This window comes from Podarcis pityusensis (assembly GCF_964106645.2).
Source record: "Podarcis pityusensis genome assembly, chromosome: 5".
In the NCBI taxonomy this organism is placed as follows: Eukaryota; Metazoa; Chordata; class Lepidosauria; order Squamata; family Lacertidae; genus Podarcis; species Podarcis pityusensis.
This window is the reverse complement of record NC_138032.1, coordinates 18,568,168-18,592,704: the sequence shown is the minus strand read 5'-3', so window position 1 is coordinate 18,592,704 and position 24,537 is coordinate 18,568,168. Positions and strand designations below refer to the sequence as shown.

Below are 24,537 nucleotides of genomic sequence, written 5' to 3'. Positions count from 1 at the left end.
CTTAACACTTTACCCAAGAATCATGACTAATTAACCCTGCACTCCTGTGAACCCTGGGAAGTGTGCTGAGGCCATAGGAGGCACTAGATCGCCCACTCATGTTCAGAGAAATGGGTCTGGCCTCAGAAATTCGTACTCACTTATATTCAGAGTAGAAGCATTGAAATTAATGGACAGTACTAACTTAGTTCATAATTTGCTAACAGTCTACTTTGCATATAACTTAGTTGGCTAAAACTTAATAATAATCTTTTTTATTGTTAGCAAATACTTAACAGTAATAAAATTTAATGTCCCTCAAACACCAAGTATATTTGTGCTAACTTGCAGACCATTTTATGAGTATCTGCATCTTCAAACAAACATATCATGATATTTAATTACGATGAAGATGAAAACCGAAAAATTTTGAACGGATAAAAATAGATATAAAAGTAACAAATGCAATAAAGTACTTGGGAATAAATATAGCAAGAAACTTAGAAAATTTAGAACAAGAGAATTGTAACAAATTAAGGAGGGGAATTAAGGAAAAACTGAAGGAATATAAGAAAATTAAGCTTTCAAGGTTTGGAAGAATAGTGATAATTAAAAGGAAAATTATATTCTAGAATAATTTTCTCTAGAATATTACCAATTAATATATCAGAGACAGAGATAAAGGGTTGGCAAAGTATGATTAATAAATTTTGTAATGGGGATAAGAAACCCAGAATTAATAAAAGAAGATGGTATAAACCCCAGAAAATAGGTGGACTGGGTCTCCTCAACATAAAGTTATATTATATATCAAATCAGTTAAGATATGTTATAGATGGGATAGCAGAACAAGGAGAGTTAGAATGGTTAGAGAGTGGTACACAAGAAATGAGGGAGAAGTTGGTGAATATATTTTTTATCAAACCAATAGGCAACGGTGGCAGAATATTGAAAATACCTTATTAAGAAACATCATTGAGATATGGGCAAAATATAAAGGAAAATTGATACCCGTAAATTCCCCGCTAACCCTGATGGTGATGATAGAAGATTTCCCAGTAAATTTAAAAAAGGAAATTGGAAAAGAAGCGAAAGATAGGAAAATACCTAAAGTAAAGGAATGGGTGGAGAAAATGAGAAGCAAAGAACAAATAAGAGAAGCTCTAACAGAAAGCAAAATAACTAGGTTTTACGGTATACAACTGGAGCAATGGACAAAGAAGTGGTTAAGGGAAAACAAGATAAGCAAAGAATATACAAAATTTGAAAAAATGATTATATAAACGAGAGATAAAGAAGACAATATAGTTATAAAAAGGGGAAACCAGTGAAATTTATAAAGTATTAGTAGAAATGGAGAATCAACAAGATCAATTAAAATAGGTGTGGGAAAAGGAGACAACAGGGCAGATAAATAGTCAAAGCTGGGGGGAAATATGGGAGAAACACACTCTGGAAATGTTGCCTATAACGATAAAAGAAAATTACTACAAGTTAGTATGGAGATGGTACTTAACACCAATAAGATTAAATAAATAAATGAGAATAAATAAATGAGGAATATTTGGTGTTATGTTGGAGGGGCTGCCAGGAAACCGGGAATTATGTTCACATGTGGTGGGGGTGTAAATATGTACAAACTTTTTGGCAAAGGATGTTTCAGGAGATAACAGAAATCACAGAGTTAAAATTGACTGAAAGTCCAGAGGCAGCATTGTTATTGATTTACAATGGAGTGGAAGGTTCACAGGCTATGAAGGACTTACAAACTTATTGACAGCTACATGAGTTATTATAGCTAGGAAGTGGAAGGGGCAAGGTGAATGTGAAATGCAAGAATGGTATAAAGAGGCATGGGATATAGCTATTAATGATAAATTAACATGTGCTGTTAAGGTAAGACGGGGAATAGGCAGGAGAAATGATTTTGAGGAGATATGGAAAGTATTTGTAGAATTTGTGCTGCTAAAATGGAAAAGGATCAAACCATCGCAAGAGGTGTTGAAATTTTCAAAAGTTGGATATTTATAATGGAATGGTCTCGGGGGTGGTGTGCACATTTATATTTATTATAAATAAATAAAAAAGAACAAAGACACAACTAAGTTAAAATGACAAAACACTATTTATGTTGTTGTCACCTCACAGAAAACTGACCTTGCACACACCATTCTTCCTTCCTTCAATCTCTCCTCAAAGCCACCTGTTCTGTAAAGGCCTTAAGTCCCAACTGCTAATGAAACTACCCTTAGACACATTTTCCTATTTGAATACTCACTCCCATGTTCTTTTTCAGATTGTAGGTTCCTTGTGACATGAAACTTATTATTATTATTCAATATATTTTCATTCACCATTCACCTTAATACTGAAAACCAGTTGTTATTTATTATTTAAGATTTATTTATAAGATTTCTTATCTGCCTTTCACCATAAGGTTACAAGAATAAGATATGCAATTGTGAAGAGGTAAAATGCCTACAAATACGAAAAGAAGTAAAACTGCCCCAGCCAAAATAGAAGTGTTATCAGTTCAGGTGGATCCCACAGAATAAAATATCCAAGTGATATCCATCAGCTAACAACTTTACATACTCTTCTTCAAAATATGCTCATTTATCTCTTACTTACAGATGACCACTGGGGCATGAAACAATAATATCTCATTTCAAACAAGTTTCCTCTTGATAGAAATCTAGCATTTCAATTAATCCATAATAAAGACACATCAGTTAGTCTGGATTTCTTTTGGCATTATAAAGTGCATTCCAGCTGCTATCACCTTCCTTTCCTATACTGTATTGTATTCCACAGGTAGCTTGCAAACATCTCAAATAGATTTTCTTTCCAAATAAGTGCATGTTTTTTTCATAATACCATTACGGCATCTGCAGGAGGTCCTTTTCATCTCATAGAAACATCTCTGGGAATAACAGAATGAGGCCTGAGCAAAACTTCCCTAAAGCAATTTCCTTTGAAGTTGACACCCCCCATTGTTCAGATAGTAGAATCAGAAGATAGAGAAGGATAAGAACTATTACTTGGCAATTCCACTCCCGGCCAATTGAGATTTGTTTTCTGCAGCCTAATTTGGGCCAATCTGATGTGAAATGTTTCTGGCAACACTCTGAGAAGATCATTCCAAGGTCTTCTATGTATGATTGAAAGGAGTGCAATTTTCCTCTGGATTGTCTTTCAGATTTTTGCTCGTGTGATTTTTTTAACTGTGGCTACGACTAGATCTAAAGCAGTGGATGGGATGTGGATTTTGAGGGGACCATCTCTTGATAGCTGAGCTCAAGTAGCTTCCCAGTGACTTGTTCACCACACTTCTGCTTGCTTGCACACACTCACAAACCACCTGTCACCTTGTCCTTGTTCTCAAGCAGGAATAGCTTCAACCTGGGGCCAGGACAGGAGAGCTAGTGATGGTGGCTTATCTGAAGATCAGAAAGGTTCCCCAAATCAGTTGTCTGGTGATGGGAAAGATATCTGCTTGAGGCTTTGGAGAGCCCTGCCAGACTAGGTGGACAAAACTGAAGGTGTTTGCAGTGTTGTTGATGCTGGCAGTGTTTTTCTCCCACTGTGGATCATGGGGGTTGTAGTTCAACCACTTTGATCTCTGGTGCAAAATATTACTGTCTTCTTCAGTTAAGAAAGAAGAAACATGGGAGAAGAAGGAGAGGTTTGGCAGGCCTTTTATATCTTTGAAGGAACTTTGGCCATGTACTGTCATGATCCCCAAGATAATTCATACATTTGTTGTTGTTTAGTCATTTAGCCGTGTCCGATTCTTTGTGACCCCATGGACCAGAGCATGCCAGGCACTCCTGTCCTCCACTGCCTCCCACAGTTTGGTCAAGCTCAGGTTGGTAACTTCGAGAACACTGTCCAGCCATCTCATCCTCTGTCATCCCCTTCTCCTTGTGCCCTCAATCTTTCCCAACATCAGGGTCTTTTCCAGCGAGTCTTCTCTTCTCATGAGGTGGCCAAAGTATTGGAGCCTCAGCTTCAGGATCTGTCCTTCCAGTGAGCACTCAGGGCTGATTTCCTTAAGAATGGATTGGTTTGATCTTCTTGCAGTCCATGGGACTCTCAAGAGTCTCCTCCAGCACCATAATTCAAAAGCATCAATTCTTCGGCTATCAGCCTTCTTTATGGTCCAGCTCTCACTTCCATACATCACTACTGGGAAAACCATAGCTTTTACTATATGGACCTTTGTTGGCAAGGTGATGTCTCTGCTTTTTAAGATGCTGTCTAGGTTTGCCATTGCTTTTCTCCCAGTAAGCAGGCATCTTTTAATTTCGTGGCTGCTGTCACCATCTGCAGTGATCATGGAGCCCAAGAAAGTAAAATCTCTCACTGCCTCCATTTCTTCCCCTTCTATTTGCCAGGAGGTGATGGGACCAGTGGCCATGATCTTTGGTTTTCTGATGTTGAGCTTCAGACCATATTTTGCGATCTCCTCTTTCACCCTCATTAAGTCACACATGCACCTCATGAAATGGAGTGTAATCCATGAACCCTTATTCCACATTTAAATGAAGGTGCCACAAAACTCATTCTTGATTGTGATGGTTATTATATCCTACTCTTCTTCTCTCTGAGCACTCAGAGCAGTTTACCAAAAAGAAAAACAAACAAACAAACAGTTCAGTAAGTCAATGGAAATGTGCAGATGTACATCTACCAATCCTAACTTCAAACATCTTTCTAATATGTTGTGAAGTGTTAGGGGTTTAATCCGGCCAGTTTCTTTCGTTAGATCCATTGATGTTCAACTCTTTATTGGGCCAGTTCTGTTCCTCAGACTGCTTTTTAAAATATGCAGTGTAATATCTGCAGATATAGAATGAAAGCAGCAGAGACAGGAGCCCCAAGAAAATGTTGCATTATAGCCAAAGTCCATAGCGAGGAACTAGTCCTGAGCAAGCGACTTTCCAGCTTTCAGTTCACACTCTTAGCCACTGGAATATATCAGCTCTGGAGGATAAGACTATCAATGGTTACTAACCCTGATGGCTATGTTTTACTTCCACTGTCAAAGGTTATATAGTGGGTAGAGCGTTGTTGCAATTGAGATCTTGTCATGGACATCTGGTTGGCCCACTGTGAGACCAGAGTGTTGGACTAGATGAGCCTTTGTCATGATCCAGCCAAAGGTAGATAGCCTCCTTTTACAACTTGCATAGTTTATTCTCTCTCTCTCTCTCTCTCTCTCTCTCTCTCTCTCTCTCTCACACACACACACACACAAACAACAACACACTATTCAATAAGCAGAGTCTGTGATCTACTGCAGCCTTCTACAACTTTGCAGTTTCCACATACCCTCCAACATTTTCCCAATGAAAATAGGGACATCCTATTTCATAATAATAATTTTATAATTTTATTTATACCCTCCCCATCTGACTGGGTTGCCCCAGCCACTCTGGGTGGCTTCCAACATATATAAAAACATAATAAAACATTAAACTTTAAAAAAACCTTCCCTATACAGGGCTGCCTTCTGATGTCTTCTAAAGGTACTTATGTCCTTGGCTGGGGGGGGGGGGGGTTGTCACATAACTCCATACCCTCCACCATTTTTCCAATGAAAATAGGGGTGTCCTAAGTAAAAGTGGGACATTCTGGGATTAAATCAGAAACAGGGATGGTTTCTGTAAATCCAGGACGTCCCTGGAAAATAGGGACACTTGGAGAATCTGCTTACATATGTTGCAGGACTATAACTCCCATCATCACTGACCATTGACCATGGTGGTTGGGCTGATAGATGGTGAAGCCCCATTTCTTCAGAAGGAAGGCAGGGCATAAATTTAATAAACCATTTGTGGAAAAGCATCTGGAGAGCAACAGCTTGGGAAAGGCTGAAGGTTTGACTTTCAGCAGTTATTTTAGAAAGCTGGGGTGAAGAACTTTCACCAATCTGGCTGGAATTTTGCTTAGGTAGCATTGTATCTCTATCTTGTAATGGCATACGCAAGTTCATAAAATATGAATTGGGGGAAGAGATTATCACACAACATAGCAGCAAGTATTCTTTTGAAGCTTAAAGACTTATTCCAAGATTCTGAAGTCACTGGGTTTGGTTTTTTTCACCATTTCAGAGGAGTGCAAAATACATTGATTCACCTTTTACTTGTGAAGCCTGTTACTTATGCAACCAAGTGTGTTTGTGTGTCATGCTCCTGGCCATCCTCCAGCTTTATAACTTCAAGGCTAGCACTCTCCTTCATATCTGCACATTGACTGGGGACTGAATGTGCAAAGGAACCTGTATCGTTGAACAGTGAGAGCTCCAAATAATCAGGATGCCCACAGAGAGCCTCATGCACGATATCCAACTCGCTTTCTTTTAGAAGAAGTGGGTCCCAGAATCTATCAAAATTCCTAACCGACTGTTTGATTATTGGATTCTGATGGAGATCTGCCCTCCAAAGTGATATGAGAGATGCCTGAAGGTGTTGAAGGGGCATGTGATAATTGAATAGGGTTGATGTGTTAGGAGAGTGCAGTTGTGAATAAAAACCACCCACCCTCCCACAAGCTGCTCTTCTCTATGTACTGGGGGAGGAGAGAGAGATACAGGAGGATTCTGAAAGCTTGAATGAGGTTTATTTTGAGAAAGGAAATAGCTGGCAGGGAAAAGGTAACGCACCCTCTCCAGCAGAAAGAATGAAGCACTCCCTCCAGTTCACCTTTCTCCTGGTCCCAACTTGAGAGTCAGCAACTGGCCCAAGTGTGATGGCAGAATGGAGATTTGAACCTGGGTCTCTCCCAGTGCTGAGCCAAACAATTTTCTCATGCCCCCTCCCCCTCCTAATCATCCTCTACCAGTTAATGAGAAAAGAAATTTAATTTGAAAATTATCAAAGGGGAAGAGAATATTTCAAAGAAATTATTATGGGTGGGGTGTAGGGGTTTTGCCATGCTTGCCTCACTTTTGTGGTCTCACCAGTGGTCTACAGTCTGCAATTAAAGTCCAGGAGAAGGCATAATAATAATAATAATAATAATAATAATAATAATAATAATAATAAATTTATTTATACCCTGCTCATTTGGCTGGGTTTCCCTAGCCACTCTGGGCAGCTTCCAACAAAGTATCAGGGCTGCTTTCAGATTTCTTCTAAAAGTCTGGTAGTTCTTCTCCTCTTTGACATCTGGTGGGAGGGTGTTCCACTACCGAGAAGGCCCTCAGTGTCCAGGCAGAATGATGGGGGTGGAGACGCTCCTTCAGGTATACTGGACTGAGGCCATTTGGGCTTTAAAGGTTGGGAACATACAATGAGGTAGCTCCTCCCACAGGGCTGTTTCAGATCAGTAAGCACAGGGAGCCAGGGAGGATGTAGAGTGCTAGAGAAATCTTTATTAAGATCATGCCACCTCCAGCCACATTGCAATGATAAGGTAACCTCAAAACCCTGCCTCTTCAAAAATCCCAAATGCTAAAATGCCTAGGAATCATAGAGTTGGAAGGGATCCTGAGGATCAAGTAGTCCCATCATGAACCTATAACCTTGGCATGATCAGCATGGTGCTCTAACCAACTGAGCTATCAAGGAATGAGGCAGAAAAAAATGGAAGCATTGTTCCAGGAAATGTTTGAGGTGAAAGACAGATTTCGACCCAGCAGTAGGTCCAACCATCTAACCATTACACCACACTGGAATCTACTGGGTCTTCAAAATGCTCAACTTTGCCTAGTTTTTGTCCTCCTGTCTTTGTTTTGACTTTGAATGCCTGTGGATTGCTGTACAACCTGATATTACACCCTGTGGACTGTTAGATGAGAAGATGATTAAGGCAAAATTATAGCACGAGACTCTCATAATGTAGTCAATAGGTGACAAAACTTGCTGTACATGTTGAAAGTATTTAGCTAAAGTTTTTTTAAAATAATAATAATAATAAAAACTCCTTGAGAGTTGACCTTCTAAATTACACGTAGCCATCTGTTTGCGAGAGCTCTCTATTTCGAGAGAAGCGGGAATAAGAGAACAGAGCATGAATTTCCTTGGGGCTAGATTCTTGGGGGATGGATAACTAGAGAAGCATGACTGATAATTTCCCACTCTCAGGATCTCTGGAGTTATCAGCAGAGATAGTGAAAAGAGGATTTATAATATGAAGGCTTCTGCTGTTTTTTTCTTTTTCTTTTTTTAAAATAACACTTGCAATGGATGCTGAAAGAGAGAACGCTCACAATGGAAAATCTTGGCTGATGCTCAAATTTTAAATAGAGCATAAAAAGCTCTCACTTTATTATTTCTGAAGAACCTAAAGGAATTTAATCAAGAGTGCTTGCAGACAACCAGCTATAGTAAAAATAACGCGGGAAACCTGTAATTCAAGGCATCAGAATGCGGCAGCGTTGTGTTTTATACGAGCAAAAAGAAACAGAGAAGCAACATATTTAAAAAAACAACAACTGCAGGAAGTGATTTAGAAATAATTTGAAATTAAAGAGTGTCTGGGTGATCTGCACAGTAATGATTTCCCAGTGCTGGATGTTGAGTTAGCTGCCAAAAGAGAGAAAATAAACTCTTGCAAAGTGGAACTGTCATATTTTATTTTAAGAATCCATTCACACAGTATTGATTGTTGAAAAAGAGAGCAGTGGGATCTTTATAAGAAACGCTGCTTAGGGGACAAGGTACCGAAGTGTAAATTTCCTGCAGACCAGCACAAATCCCTCTGAATAAACACTCTGCCTTTCTGCAAAGGTCTCCTCTATATTACAGGTTTCAAAGCTTTCTTCCTTTTTAATCTAGGTATTACAGCATACTTAACTGTCACAGATTCCCAAGAGCTCTCGGAATGGCAGATTTCAGCAGAAAACTCTTGTATAATAATATTCTTGTTAGACTGTGTTATTTATACAGTATAATAAGTGGGCCTTGCACATTAGAGATAACTAAAATGAAAGGTCCTCTCTCCTGGGTATTTACAGCTGAAGGTTGTCATGCTCCAAAAAAACAAAACAAAATAAAAGTTAGACCAGATTCAAACATTCCTTTCTTCCTGAGGAAGAAGGTACTGCTGTCTTGAAAATAAGGAGAGAGGATGACGGAGTTTTGGGATTTTGTGATTGTGTGTGTGTTTTTTTCCATCCCAAGCATGCACACCATCCCATTCTTTGGTAATTTTTGTTGAGGCCTTTGAAAGGAGATGGAAATATTCATGGGAAATAAAGAACACCTCCTCATAACCAAGGCTTATCATCAGAGAACTGAAACTGATTTGTTCCATGGGGTAGTGATGTCAACATACCCAATTGGTGACCCCTGAGTGGCTGAGGACACTCAACTAACAAGAATGCCCCCAAATGGCAGGGAATAGTACCAGAGGGGGGAAACACCAAGTTGTGAACTGCAGTGGGTAAAGGATACTGTTTGGTGGGCTTTGAAATCTATTGCTAAAATGGGTGGCATTTCATTAAGGCAGAGGCTTCAAGACTGGAATGATCTTCCTCAGAAGGCTGTGGACTCTCCTTCCTTGGAGGTTTGTAAGCAGAGGTTGGATGGTTATCTGTCATGGATGCTTTAGCTGAGATTCCTTCACTGCAGGGGTCACACTAGATGAGCCTTGAGGTCCCTCCCAACTCTACAATTCTATGATTCTATGACTGGGTCTTTACCACAAATGTACACTTGTTGGAGTTTTAGTCCTGTTTCAGATTTTTTTTTTGTTTTGTTTCTGTGTTTTTAACTGTCCTTTATTATCTTGCATGTAAATTGCTTTGAGATGGTGGTTTAGAAGGCAATTCATAAATCGATGATGGTGATGAGGATAATGATAATAATCCCCTTCGTGCTCTCAATGACATCACCGGAGTATGGCAGGTTTGTAGCTCAGCCTAAACAAAACTGAGCAAGAAAGAGCTTGGCTAAGAGGCTCTCATTCTGCATTAAACTGAGTGAACTCACCATCACTACTGATCCGCAGCCACCGTTGTGAGCTATTTTACCAAGGAAAGGTCTAAGAGATCCTGAAGGAACATTTAGACATTAGACCTTCTTTCTCTCTTTATTTTGTTTGGTTTCACAGTTTGCCCTTTAAGCCTCGGGCTCCTTCTAGCTTTCTTGTTTCATAATAGACCTTTCCTTTCAAGATTACCCCATTACCCACACTAAACGGATAATAGGGACAGGAACTGCTTATCTGGCTTTTCATAAGCATCCCTTACTCTGCTGCCAGACCACACAAATGGCCTGACCCTGAGTTCAAAGGCAGAAGACAAAAGAGAAAGGAAAGAACTGCAGCAAAAGAAACAATATTACTGGAAGACAAGGGCAAATGAAAGAGGCCATAAGTCAGTAACTAGTGCCTGACTCTGGAATCCATGCACAAATGTTCAAAACTGTTTTAACTATATCCAGGGCTTTTTTTTCATCTGGAGCTCACCAGAGCTCAGTTCTGGCACCTCTTGGGTGGCTGCCATTGCCAGGAGAACTAGTGAGAAGTTCACGGTGAGCTCTAGAAAAATAGCATTGACTATATCTATCAAATTCATGAAAGCAGAGATGGGGAACCTGTGGTCCTCCAGTTGTTTCTGAACTCCATCTCCCATCAACCCAGCCATCCTAACAAATGGTCAGGACTGATGGGTGCCATAGTTCAAAGTCCATGACAAAAGTGTCTCTCACTAAATGTGAGCAAACTGTGAAAAAGACTCTATGAATTTAAAGTGGAGGTGATGGGTGTACTTTCCCGTGTTTATCTGTTTGTCTTGTCACACAAGAATATCTTTAATAAAAACTAATTGTAAAAAATGCCCCATCCCTGCATCAAATGATGCTTTCATCAAGTAATCAGTTTTTAATTCGGCATTTGCCGTTGCTCTGTGATGAATCCTTGCTTTCAGTGCAGAAGGTCCCAGGTTTAGTCTCTAGTGCAGGGGTGGGTCTCTAGATGTTGATGGGCTACAACTTGTAGCGGCCTTGAGCACTGCCCGTGGTGGCTGGGGCTGGTGGGAAATAGAGTCCAATGGCAATTGGAGGACCACAAGTTATCCATTCCCAGTTTAAGAAGATCCCTGCCTCTTAATTGATAGTGGAAAACCAGAGGGCATGAAATAGAGTACCAGAATCCACTCACTGAAATTGTGAATAGAAGCACAACATGCCGCAATATTTCACTGCAAATCCCACTTGCGTTCATATAAAAGCTAGTTTGCAAGATTCCATCATGTTCAAGAATAACCAAGAAAGACAATTTGATACAGAGCTCAGAACAGACTAAATTGTTTCCTACCCTGGCGTCACAAGAAATGGGGGAACTTCATTCCCACCCTTTGCAGATAATGAATCTGCACCAACTGAATATCCTTATGTGTGAGGCAGAAGACGTGAGATTGTGGAAGAAGACTCCATACCCAACCCATTCACATTTGATAGATCCATAGGCTTGTCTTGTTGATTGCTAGTTATTCATGGCTTCATTCATAGCTCACTCTAAACCTTAGCTTACAGTTGGTTACGGTTTGTAGTTTGAGAGAAACAAACCATGATCCAAAGTTTGGCTATAAAGCTAAGCCAAACCATGGCTTAGCTCTCAGAGCAGGAGAGGAGTGAAGCACCTATGATTATAGCAGAGTGCATTAGCATGCTGCCATGTTTGCCTGGTGGAACTATAGAGGAAGCCTTAGTATGGGATTGCCTGTCCTGTATCATTTAATCCATTTGAAGATGCTGGAAGATGCTGTTCTAGCTGAAACTGCTAGTGTTCTCTCCTCCATTCAATGTCCTGACACAAGCCAATGCAGTAATGGAATGCTTCACTGATTTCAAGTTACTCCCAACAAAGTGTTCTTAAGATTTCAGCCTAACATTAAATTAACTGGTTTTCAGGTCCAGTTTGTTACAAAAAAATAAAAAACCCTCTACCAATGCCATTCTGAACCTCTCTCTCTCTCTCTCTCTCTCTCTCTCTCTCTTGAAAGAATCCATTTCTCTACTAGAACTTGGCAAGTCCTTGTTTTGTAGGGGAGATTTGTAAATGACAAATCTCTTTAAATTTTGGCTTGATCACATTAGTCAGCCTTGTGGAAATCCTAAAGTATTGCAAAAGAGTTGTACAGCAAGGCATATGTTTTGACAGTATAACAAATGGGGAAACCATGAGATAATCTCATGTGACAAAAACATCCCTTTATGCCTTACAGGCACTGATTTACAATGGGTATTTATGGTTCTTTGGGTACAGTATGCACTGCACAAAACTATTTACAAGAATAGAAAATAGCTGCTAAGCTCAAGTGCTTTAAGGTTTTATTTTCAGAAACTGACTTTGGGTTATAAAACCAGCCCAGGAGAAAGCTGCTTAAGGCTTCTGAGTTGTTTCATTAAGCTGCAAATCACAAACTATTTACTAGGGCCAGGTCGGCTGGAGAGAAATGAGAAAGTGTCATGGTAGTGGTGGCAAACCTCTGGACGTAGCTGGAATACAACTTCCATCATCCCCAACCACTGGCCATGCTGGCTAGGATGTTGGGAATTAGTCTAAAAATATGTGGAAGGCCAGTTGTTCTCCACCACTGTGTTAGAGTCTCCATGGAAAAATGTTAGAACGTTAAACAAAAACCTGCTCTGCGTGTTCCCCCAGTTTTGAACCATCACTAGACATTTCACAAAGTGAACCATACATCCTCCTTTCTGCAGTGGGCAAACTCTTAGCAGCTTCCATTAATGTGAAGAAGACAGGACACCCCCTTTTGCCTAAGTTAAGCACCCACTTATAAAGCATCAATTATTTGACTGTTGTCTTATATGCAGAAGAATTAGAATCCCGGTTCCACGACTTTATAGATTGATTTGATTACACCTTTACAAGGGAAAGCCACTCATCCATAATGAGCATCTGCTATATTTGGAAGTCCTGTGAAAAAGTTTGCTTAGGAAACAATCTGCTTATGAAAGAAGATATCACCCTTCTCACTTTCTTCCTATCTCTCCTTTGAAATTACTTGCAGGTAAACAAGATTCTGCTTTCTCTGTGGCTCTATTTAGTTATCAAGTCAAACCAAGGTCTGAAAACCACTATTTATGCTAATGATGTTTTGGCATGCTAAGTGCTGGCACGCTACCTGAACTGACAAACCGTAGTGATTGCCATCACTTCTCCAGAGACTGTTGCTCTGTGCCGGTGGGCAGGAGTTTATGAAACCAAGCAATGCATACTAACAGGTCCCAGGTTCAGTTCCTGGGATCTTCGTTTAAACAGGATCTCAGGCAATAAGTCTGATAAATACTCTGCCCTACTTCTTTAAAAGTCACAGCCAGCTTCCATAAACAGTTCTGGGCCAGAATTGAATCAAGGGCCTAGCTCAGTATAGCACAGCTTCATAGGATCCTACATGTGCAATAGGATGAGTCCCACACCATACATTTCAAGCAACTTCAATGCACATTTAAAATACACAAGCTTCCCCAAAGAATATTGGGAACTGTAGTTTCCCCATAGAACTATAATTTGCATGATCCTTCACCAATTACTTTCCACAATTCTTTCAGAGGGACTCATCAGCTTTAAATGTACATTAGATGTACTTTAAATGTATGTTGTGGCTCTGTCCTCTATTTCTTTAGGACAAGGGTAGCCAATGAGGTACCATCCAGATGTTTTTGTTGAGCTCCAACTCCCTTCAACATGAGCAATCAAGGGATGATGAGAAGTTGTAGTCCAATAACATCTGAAGGGAACCACATTGGCTGCCCTTGTTTTAATGTTTTCCCCTAAGTCTCTAAATGTCAAATCTTTGAACAGGTAGGTGCCTCTTGATTCTAGCAAACATGCACATACAGTAAATGTATACACATGATTCCAACATATTAGTGTTTGATTCATTTTTAGCCGCTCTGACCTTGCGAAGCTGAAAGTGCTATTCTACAGGGATGCTTAATTGTGGTGCATATAAATTATGGAAATAAGGAGGGGGGAGAAAGCATTTTCCTTGTGTACACAGTTTGGGGAACTGCGTCAAAAAGTTTGGAGAAGTGCAAGTTTTGAATGATAGCTGTGTTTCTAAGAAACCCTTTCCTTTTTTTGTGTGATCTGATTTAATTTCTCCCCTGCAGTTCCGGCTTTGCAGAGGATGATGGGGTGGGAACAGCTGGGCACGGGTTATACAGACGACAGACTATACTAGTATCATCCTCCTTGCTCTGTGCTGTCTTACAAAGGATAGAGGGTGAAGTCTACCCCATTCTATGCACATGGATTTTCAGAGAATCAGGGAGATTTACAACATTCTAGTCCTAAAGGCATTTTGTAATGGGACTTAGAGGCCAATGTGTTCAGGGCTGCAGCTTATGTGTGCCACACTCTTTGCATTATTCCTGAGCTTAGAAGAATATTGCCCTTGGGGACAATGTACGCCAAGGAAAGTATTCTCCTCAGAATTGTTGTACTGCATTTGCCAGCGTGGATGGGGCATCCATTAGCACTAATGGGAGGGAGGTGTGCTGCTTCACCCCAACACATGCAGAGAAAGTATTTCCCCCCAAAGGCAAGGATCTTAATTCCTTTCCTGAATGAAGTCTTCATGTATATAAGGAAAGGCTGACCGTGCACCACAGGGAGGGATCGTGGGGATTAACGGCAGGCATTTAAGAGTCTAACACCTAGAAGAGAACGGCAAATGTTATTCAAAACCATTGCAATATTAACAATGCTTGCAGTCAGGTTCCGACGGTGTCTATTACGTGCCAGAACAAGAGAATGGAAAGACCACATATCGCAGGACTATTATAGCAGCATGCTAACAGATTTGCAGCAGAATCCAAACCCAAGATTGGCTAATATGAGAGCATTTGGATTTTGTGGCTCTTGGGCTTCTCTGGCTGAGCTGCAGCTCAAGAACCAGTTTCCAGCAGTGCTACTCTCAAGAGGGCTAAGGATAGGCTCACAAATAATGGCATGTCAGGAAAGTGCAGGGCCAAAACAAAGCTCACAGATAGCCTGTATACATCATTTCAGCATATGTGTTGCGTATTGGGTATAGAAGTGTTGAGTAATTTTGACGGAAACGAGAATAGAAATGGCCAGTTTCCCCTTATTTGCCCCAGTTCTTGAACACAAATCCTTCCAGCAAACAAGATTGGTATTGAATGTTGTGGCTTTTATTCTGCAAACACCAAGTAATCCATGACCTACATCCTTAACAGGCCATCATAGAATTGTTAGAGAATGTTGAAGTTGGAAGGGGGATCACACCATCCAATCCTTTGCTCAGTATAGGGATCGTGCAACTTGCAACATCCTTGAGAGATGGTTGTTCAGGCTATGCTTAATTGCTTCCCCAGGGGAGAACCAACCACATCCTTAGGCATTGTGTTCCATTGCTGAACAGCTCTTACCATTAGGACTTTTCTCCTAAAGTTTCACTGAAATGTAATTGTTTAAAGTTTCCATACATTGAGTCTAATCCTGTCAACTGTAGCAACAGGAGAACAGTCTGCTCCATCTTCTGTGTGATAGCCCTTCAGACTGTGATGTTTGAGATCAGAACTCTACTAAGATGATGGCGCTAGCACAATTGAAAATGACTAAGAATTACACACCAGTAATTTGTGAAGAATTTCTCACAGATTTACTGCTGCTTTTGCATCAACCAGGCTTCATAAACATCTCTGTTCAGCAGGCCTTTCACTGTTTCACTGCTTATTATGAAAGGCATGGCTCATTCTCCACTCCTCTAGCTGCAAATAATGATCTTGCATTCTGGGCTGTAGCAAACTACCAAGGAGAGGGGGGAGGGATGGCATCAAATTTCAAATTACTCATCTTTTCCCAATTGATACCTGGATGGATAGATGAGAGCTCCCTTTCAAGCAAACCAAGTTCTCGGGCTAAATTTGGCTGGCATGCTCATCACAGCTCCATTAGGAGAAGGCTATCCAAATATTCCTCTGGGTAAACTGCCAGTATAAGATATTCATTATATGTCTAGAACTCTCTCTGCTGTTGAAATAATATGAGAGCTGCCATGACAGTAATGACATTCCATGCCTGTTGCTACCCAGATTGAAGCAAGATCAGGAAAAGTTTTCAATTCTGCAGTCCAAGAATAGCACAGGCCCAGAAACCAGAACTAGTCTATTTCTCCTCATCCGTACTGCCAAAAATAGCAGTGTGCATGCTCCAGTCATACTTTTGAAAATATGTCAATTAAATATAATTAGTTATCTCATTCAAAACCCACCACCGGTACTAAATCTAGCCTGGGAATTCTAGGTGGGTCACACATCCATGAACACCAGCTTCTTTGTCAATGCTGGGAGACTGTGCCTTGTAGCTCACTAAATGTCATACTACAGTTCCCTTCATCCCTGACCATTGATCATGCTGGATGATGATGGTGATGATTTTATTATTTATATTCTGCCCATCTGGCTGGGTTTCCCCAGCCACTTTGGGCAGCTTCCAACATATATAAAAACATAATAAAATACCAAACATTTAAAACTTCCCAGTACAGAGCTGCCTTCAGATGTCTTCTAAAAGTTGTGTACAGTGGTACCTCGGGTTACATATGCTTCAGGTTACAGACGCTTCAGGTTACAGACTCCGCTAATCCAAAAATAGTACCTCGGGTTAAGAACTTTGCTTCAGGATTACAACAGAAATTATGTTCTGCCGGCGTGGCAGCAGCAGGAGGCCCCATTACCTAAAGTTGTGCTTCAGGTTAAGCACAGTTTCAGGTTAAGAATGGACCTCTGGAACGAATTAAGTACTTAACCCGAGGTACCACTGTAGTTCTTTATGTCCTTGACATCTGATGGAAGGGTGTTCCACAGCTGAGAAGGCCCTCTGCCTGGTTCCCTGTAACCTCACTTCTCGCAGTGAGGGAACTGCCAGAAGGCCCTCGGAGCTGGACCTTGGTGTCTGGGCAGAACGATGAGGGTGGAGATTCTCCTTCAGGTATACAGGGCCGAAGCCGTTTAGGGCTTTAAAGGTCAGCACTGTTAGGATATAGTTCCATTCCACCTTTAGAACAGATGTGTGGATTGTTGTATGTCACATGTCTGTTTACTTCCAGCACCAACACTTTGAATTGTGTTCAAACCAAACTTCAGCCTATGGTATGCATTTGCTTGCGTGCGCACATGGGAGATAGAAAATGATAACAGTTGCCGGGAAAATTTACCCTTCTAACTTTGGATCCATTTCTATCAGCTGAAAAGTGCTAAGGGGCCAAAAAACAGTGACATCTTTCATTCCAGATTATTGGCTGCCACCAGCTATATTCCATCATAAAAAAGAGCAGAAATCCAAGTACTATCTTTGAGAAGCTTTTAAAGCTGCCAGTATGTTAATTCTCTCACAAGGAAAGAGGCTCTGAAAATCTCACTCTGGGTGGATGCATGTGTGAGAGGCTGGATCCGATGGGACCTCTGAGTCTATTAGAATTTTAAAGTGACGGCATTGTTATTGCCTCAGTAAAGCTTCTGGCTGTGTCCCCAATGAACTTAGTAGATATAAAAAAGAAAATAATAGACTCCTGCTGTCTTGTGGCAGTACGTTGCCTTAAGGACCTTGAAGATCGATTCAAACAAACCTAAAGGGTTATATCACAGTGAAACTTTAATTACGTATTCACAGGTTTATACAGCAGGGACTGCATCAGTACATGGTTAATGGAGGCAAAATCTGACCCATTTTAAAGTAATCAATGAGGGAAAACTTTTAAAAGACTTAAGATAGCAGGAATTAGCCTGTTTGTGGAAACTTTTGGGTTTGCCTGGCTAAACACAACGCTGGATTTGGAGTGAGATGTGAGATTAGAGATGAAGGAATCTGTCAGTTTCAGTTTCTCTCAGTTTCTCATTTTCCCAATGTTAGTTCAGTTTACCAGATCTCTGTATCACTTTGTAATTTTTGTTCCAATCATTGCAAAAAGTTGTCTGAATTTTAGTGCTCCTAATATACACGTTTTTTAATGCTACGTTCACCAATGGATGCATTTCACGTACACTTTCCCCAATATATAGATTTTTGTGCAAATCTTTCAGGGTATCACAAAATTCAGAGAAATGCCAATTTCCAAGGAAAGCTGCGTTTTCATTTGTGAATTGCTTTTGTAAGTGCTGGAAAGGCAAGTTTACGTTGACATGCATTCTCAACTGAACGTACCCATAGGTGGGATGCTGCCCTCCTTCCTTTTCATGGATAGAAAACCATCATGGGATGTTTTGCAAAGGAGAGTTATGCTAGCATTGCAGAAAGCTACTTGACCTAGGCCAGACATCCTTGTTGAGCTGAGCAATGTAATTCCCTTACAGGCAGGCACTTAGAAGGAAGCCCCAAGCCCAGCAGAGTCTTTCCTGATTTTTATTCACTTTGCTTGCAAGGAATCTGAACACACTACAAAGTACGGTGCTGCCTGAGACCCCACCCACTGACCATCTTATTGAGCTCAGGGGGATCTACACAGGAATATTTGCTTAATCAGTCTGCACTACAAATCTTTTAAGTACCAAACAACACCCTTACATATCAATCTAGCTATACAGTGGCTGCAGACCCTCCAAGTGCCCCTACTTTCCAGAGACACCCCTGATTTAGAGAAGCTGTCCCAGTTTCAGATTTGATTCCGGAATGTCCCACTTTCCCTTAGGACATCCCTATTTTCATTAGTGAAATGTTGGAGGGCATGGAGTTATTCGAGCTGTCTGAAGACAATCCTGTATAGGATTTTTTTTTAAATTTTTTTTTAATGTTTTATTATGTTTTTATAAATGTCAGAAGCTGCCCAGAGTGGCTGGGGCAACCCAGTAAGGTGTCTGGGGTATAAATAGTAAAATGATCATTATGGAATGAGACATCCCTATTTTCATCGGAGAAATGTTGGAGGGTATGTGACTGCTAAATGGGGAAGGAAGAGAGGGCATGGAAAGAGCCTATCAATCAAGAGTGTGCATGAGACCAAATACTTGCCTTGAATCAGCATATATACTTCTGTGTCACTCTGTGCTCTCTCTGCTTTGACCTATCATCTGGGGCTCACATTCACCTAATATGGAATGTTGGCCAGCCAGTTTCATCATCACTATCATATAATAATTTTATTATTTATAAACCACCCATCTGCTATGAACTGAAAGTGCAACCAACACTCCCCTACTCCACCTGCAATGGGTGCTATTTTTCTAGAGGAAAAGGGTGCTAGAACTCACTATGAAGACCACCCTTGTTCTCTAAGAATGGCACCCACCTGAGAGGTGCTGGAACTGAGTTTAAGTAAATTCCAGCTGAAAAAAGCATTTTTCCACTTGCCTGGTGCTCTCTAACTCTCTGCTAGTTCTACAGACTTAGCACCTTGCCTTGAACTAGAGCAAGACATGCACACAAACCCATCCGGGACTTTGAAATGGCCCCAACTGGGACTGATCTGGGACCAACCTGAACCAGACCTGAGCCCCAAATGATGTGGTCTTTGCAATACGTCACCTAAAAACCCACAAAAGCTTCCACTCTGGCCTCCGTTCCTCAGCAAAGAAATGCAAGAGTATAACATAACTTAGCAAAATAAGAACTTGGCACACACTGCATGGAATTTCATGGATGCTTTAATGTGCTTTCTGGTTTTGTTCTCTGTCGGCTGTCCTGCTTTGATGCATACCTAGGAAAAACTTGAAGAAATTCTTCGCCTCAGATCCCCACAGGTATTACGAGTGCAGAAACTCTTATCCTACTCCTTGTAATTAGTATAATTAATTGTGAGGTCATTACTCACCTGAAAAGAATAATGCAAATTGGAGTGGGGGGGGAGCAAAACTTTTATTATTAACCCCTCCACACACATACTTTTTGGGGGTAATGTTATCTTGGGTAGCAATCTGTTATCTTAATCATTTCTTTGTTGCCAGCATGGATGAGAAGATTGTTAATACCTAATTGTTAATCTGTTCTCTCTCTCTCTTTTTAAAAAAAACCCACCATTGTAATTTTTTAAAAATATGGTTTATCTTACTTACCATATGCTTTATCCACAGATTCAAATATAAAGACAATGGATTTTGGTTCAGCTGCCCATTAGGCACTAGAGAGCTTTAGATGCATTTAGAATAAAAGGATTATACATTAAAATGAGTTCATTATTATTGGGGGGTGGTGGTGGCAGAATCATCTTTTTAATGTATTAAGTCTCAGATGGTGGTTGGGAGTGTGTGTGAGAGAGAGGCGGGGGGAGACGGAGGGAGGGAGGGAGGGAGGGAAAGAGAAAGAAATCTGTTCCATTGGATACTTTGTCTTCTAGCTTCAGATAAATGGTAACATTGTGAGAGCATGATTTATTCCAACTAAAACTATGACAATATTTGCCAAGTTCCATTATGGGAAAGAAACTAGACATTTTGGTTACAAAAATGTACATTCCTTGACATATTAGGTATTTCAGCCCATCATTAAACTTCATTTCTCAAGTGCTTTTTGCCTGGCTAGAACTCTAGCCATTAGAGTTCTTGAACTCAAATGATGCCTCTTGACAGTCTGGAGGATGGAGAGGTGTGTGGAAAATAATAATAATAATAATAATAATAATAATAATAATAATAATAATAATTTTTATTATTTATACCCAGCCCATCTGGCTGGGTCTCCCCACAGGCGGCTTCCAACAAATGATTTAAAATACATTAAAACACCAGTCATTAAAAACTTCCCTAAACAGGGCTGACTTCAGATGTCTTCTAAACATCAGATGGTTGTTTATTTCTTTGACATTTGATGGGAGGGCATTCCACAGGGCAGGTGCCACTACCGAGAAGGCCTTCTGCCTGGTTCCCTGTAACCTCACTTCTCACAGTGAGGGAACCGCCAGAAGGCCCTCGGCGCTGGACTTCAGTGTCAGGGCTGAATGGTGGGGGTGGAGACACATTGCCTACTGTACAATGCAGCCTACTCCACAAAGATAAGTGTCACATCCATTGTGCTGATCATTTTTCCTTCTGTTCCCACCCACCTATGTTTCTGCCCTTCTTCTACCAGGGGCACGAAGCCCTTCTCCCAAATATTTCCCCCAGAGAAAACAGGTATTGGGCTGAAAGAATGTTTCCCACCGCTGGCTTAAGTCATGCCAGGATTTGTCAGTCAGCTATACACCAAGTTGTGCCATAGATGCTCTGGGAATGCAAGTGACATAAATCACCTTCCATGTTGTTTTTTCCAAGAAGCACAGATTATGCATGTGATTATTATGTCTTGCCTTAGCTGATAGCAAGAGATAATTTATTTGACTTTCCCAAGTGGATTAAGCCCACAGTGTTCAAAAGTAAATATCATAATGCCCTATTTACCATGGTTCTTAACAGTTCGTGCATAAGTCTTTGTTTATTGCAGAAAAGAGTTGACATGTCTGAAGTTTGTTCTTTGGATAAGAATATTATAATTCTACTTGAAGCTCAAATACAATCATAGCTACATTTTGTATTGTTTTCACTGGTGGAAAAAGAATTAACTAGATGATTATAGATTTTTCCTTTTCACAGATGCTTAAAAATGTTTTTAAGAATAAAAAATTAAAGTATTTTTCTCTCTCTCCCTTTTTAACTCCTGAGTGAAATCCATCAAAGTAGGTCATTGCAGCAAATTGCACATGCAAATTCAGTCAAATGTCCAACAAGCCTCAGTTTGTCTGGGGCCTTGTCTACTTAGCCACAGATGTGGACCTTGACAATAAGGCCCATTTGATATGGGATGCTATAATGTTTCTGTAATTCTTCATTTATTTACTTTTCTTTAGCATTTTTTAAATAAACCTGCTTCTCCAAAAATATATTGATGGTGTACAACAATACGTATACAATAAAATATTGAATGCATTTTTAAACAATCAGATCAAATGATTCTTTAAAATAACTGGCTAGTCTAAAGTTTCTAAACAACTGCATAGGTCTGTTTGCACAAAGAAGGCTGCCTATACACTATAGATTTAAAGCACATTCAAAACACGTACTTTCCCTAAATAATTCTGGGCACTGTAGTCTACTCCTCACAAGGTTACCATTCCTGGCAGTCCTTAATAAATCTATTGTCCTTCGGATGTTGTTGGACTTCCATTTTCCATGATCAAAGACCACACTAGTTGGGGCTGATTGGAATAGGAGTCCAACAACATCTAGAGGAGAACAAGTTCTCTCCCCCTGTATACAACAAATAATTCAAAAAGAAACCATTATTAGCACCCATAAGATGCTATATTATTATGAATTTAATAGCTACTGAAGACTTAAAAATGTTCATACATCTACACACACACTTCAGATACACGCTTGCGTTTCAGTTACAGATAGGTAGCCGTGTTGGTCTGCCATAGTCAAAATAAAAAAATCCTTCCAGTAGTTGGTCTTAAAGGTGCTACTGGAAGGATTTTTTTATTTTGACGCTTGCGTTTGTCAATTAAGACAAGAATTTTTATTTTAAAAATGTTAATTGCAAAGTCCTTCAGGGCTCCTGCTGGCTACATTTTAATATTGCATTATATAAATTGTGTATCATCATCTATACCCACACACTTCCCCTATTTTTTAATGAGTGATGGCTCAGTATGTCTAGGTCAGTTTTGCAAGTAAATCCACAGGGACTAGCAGCCCACAGCACTTCTGACAGCATACCAAGTGTCAGTTGACAGCAACTCCAGTTTAAAAGAATCTTAGGTAGGAAGGCTGGAAAACTCTTTTTCTGCCACAGACCTTGAGAGCACTGCCAGGCATGATCTGAACCAAAGATCTTGGTCAGTATATGGTAGCTTCATTATTGTTGGCATCCATCTGTCTCAGGCGATGTTGGAAGAATGCATCTTTGGCGGTGAAGTCAAACTTACAGCACTTGCTGTGGCTGTTCAGACCAATACGGGAGAGACATGTTTTGTTGCAGCTGGGTCAGGTGAAGATATTCCATTGTGCTCCTGCAGATGCACCATGACATTTCTTCTTTCTGCACTCCTCCCAGAAGTCATTCCTTCTCTGTTCACTGCTGTGGATACATAACCTGATTGGTTGCCTCCAGGCACTGCGGTTGCCTGCAAGGGATTCCCATATGGCAGGGTTAACGTTACCAGTCTTCATGTCACATTCGCAAACATCTTTGTAATGCAGAGTTGGTCTGCCAATGGGCCTGTAGAGCATGTCCTTGATTATCCTTCCATCTTCTATTCTGTGGACATGGCCAGAATGTCACAAATGTCACTGAGACAGGAGCGAAAACATCTTTGTTTGAGACACTGTTCTGCCATGTGATGTCCAAAATCATCCTGACACAGTGCATTTGGAAGGTATTGATCCTGGCAGCTGTAAGTTGTCCACAATGCACTTACATATAGCAGCCTGGTACACTTTCATCTTGGTACTGGACATTAGCATCATATTCTCTGATACCCTTTTGGAGAGGCGAGCCATTGCCGTAGCTGCCTTGCCAGTATGCTTCTCCAGCTCAGCGTCTCCATTGAGGTTGCTGGTTATGGTGGAAACCAGGTAGACAAAATTGTCTACCACCTCAAGCCTGTGGTCACCAATGCTGACGAGTGGAGTGCTGGTGACATCCTGACCCAGGATCTTGATCTTCATCAGGCTGTTGGTAAGGCCAATCCGGGCAAAATGGTTAATGAGTCTCTGCAGAGCAGGGGTGCCCAAACTTTTTTCAAAGAGGGCCAGATTTGATGAAGTGAACATGGGTGAGGGCCGATCAAAGTTGTTGAGCTTTGTTTAGGATTTTACCCCAGGACATATACTGCAACGGAGGCCCCCAAAACGTGCATCAACATATCTCGGATAAAGATCCGCCACACTTTTGTCTTGGCATAGAGACATGCCAGGTTGAACAGACTCCCATCACTCCTTAAGTGAAAGTCCACATCACCTTCAGTTGAGCTGAAGGCATATGAGAACACCAGGGAGAAAAATATGTCAAAGATTGTTGGGACAAGAAGACAGCTGTGTTTCACACTACTCTTTATAGGGAAGGCACCCAAGGATGGACAGTCATACTGGACATGTTCTTGTGGAATTCAGTGGAATTCAAGGCGATCGTGTACATGTTCAGAGTAGACACGTACAGGATTCTGCTGTAAGCTTCTATCTCATGTGGACATAACTCAGTGGTAGAGCTACTGTTTTGCACCCAGAAATTCCCAGGTAAAATCCCTGGCATCTCCAAGTAGGGAAAGTCTCCTAGACAGTGTAAACAATATCAAGCCAGATGGACCACTCAGCTTAAGACAGCTTCCTACGTGCTAGTTTCCTTTATAAAACAGAGACTTTTAAAAATGAGAAGCATTCAAAAATGTGATTCCTCACAATCCAAGATATGACCACGAAAGGCTACTACCTCATTCTACATAGAACAGCTTTTTAGTCGCACAACTAATTACGATTGCAATCACATTATAACATACAGCTTTGTTGTGAGGTTACAGCTTGTCACATCAGTCCCCCCTCCCTGTTAACACTTCCCCATCTAGTGAATGCAACAGCAACAGTGTGTGAACTATGAAACAAAGGGCTAAAGGTGATTGGTGAAAAGCATGGATCTTGTCCATGACAAACTGTG

The 24,537-nt window shown here is 40.7% G+C and overlaps 1 protein-coding gene across 1 annotated transcript in view; it reads right to left on the bottom strand.

Moving 5' to 3' along the window:
• The window catches only part of LOC308477634 (uncharacterized protein), a gene marked incomplete at both ends in the record, with an annotated part of 172,044 nt that extends 148,657 nt beyond the window's left edge, over window positions 1-23,387 (bottom strand). The window contains one exon of the mRNA XM_081006365.1: window positions 23,306-23,387. Coding sequence (XP_080862491.1) covers window positions 23,306-23,387 — 82 coding nt within the window. The remainder of the gene's footprint in view (window positions 1-23,305) is intronic.
• Between the last annotated feature and the right edge of the window lie 1,150 nt (window positions 23,388-24,537).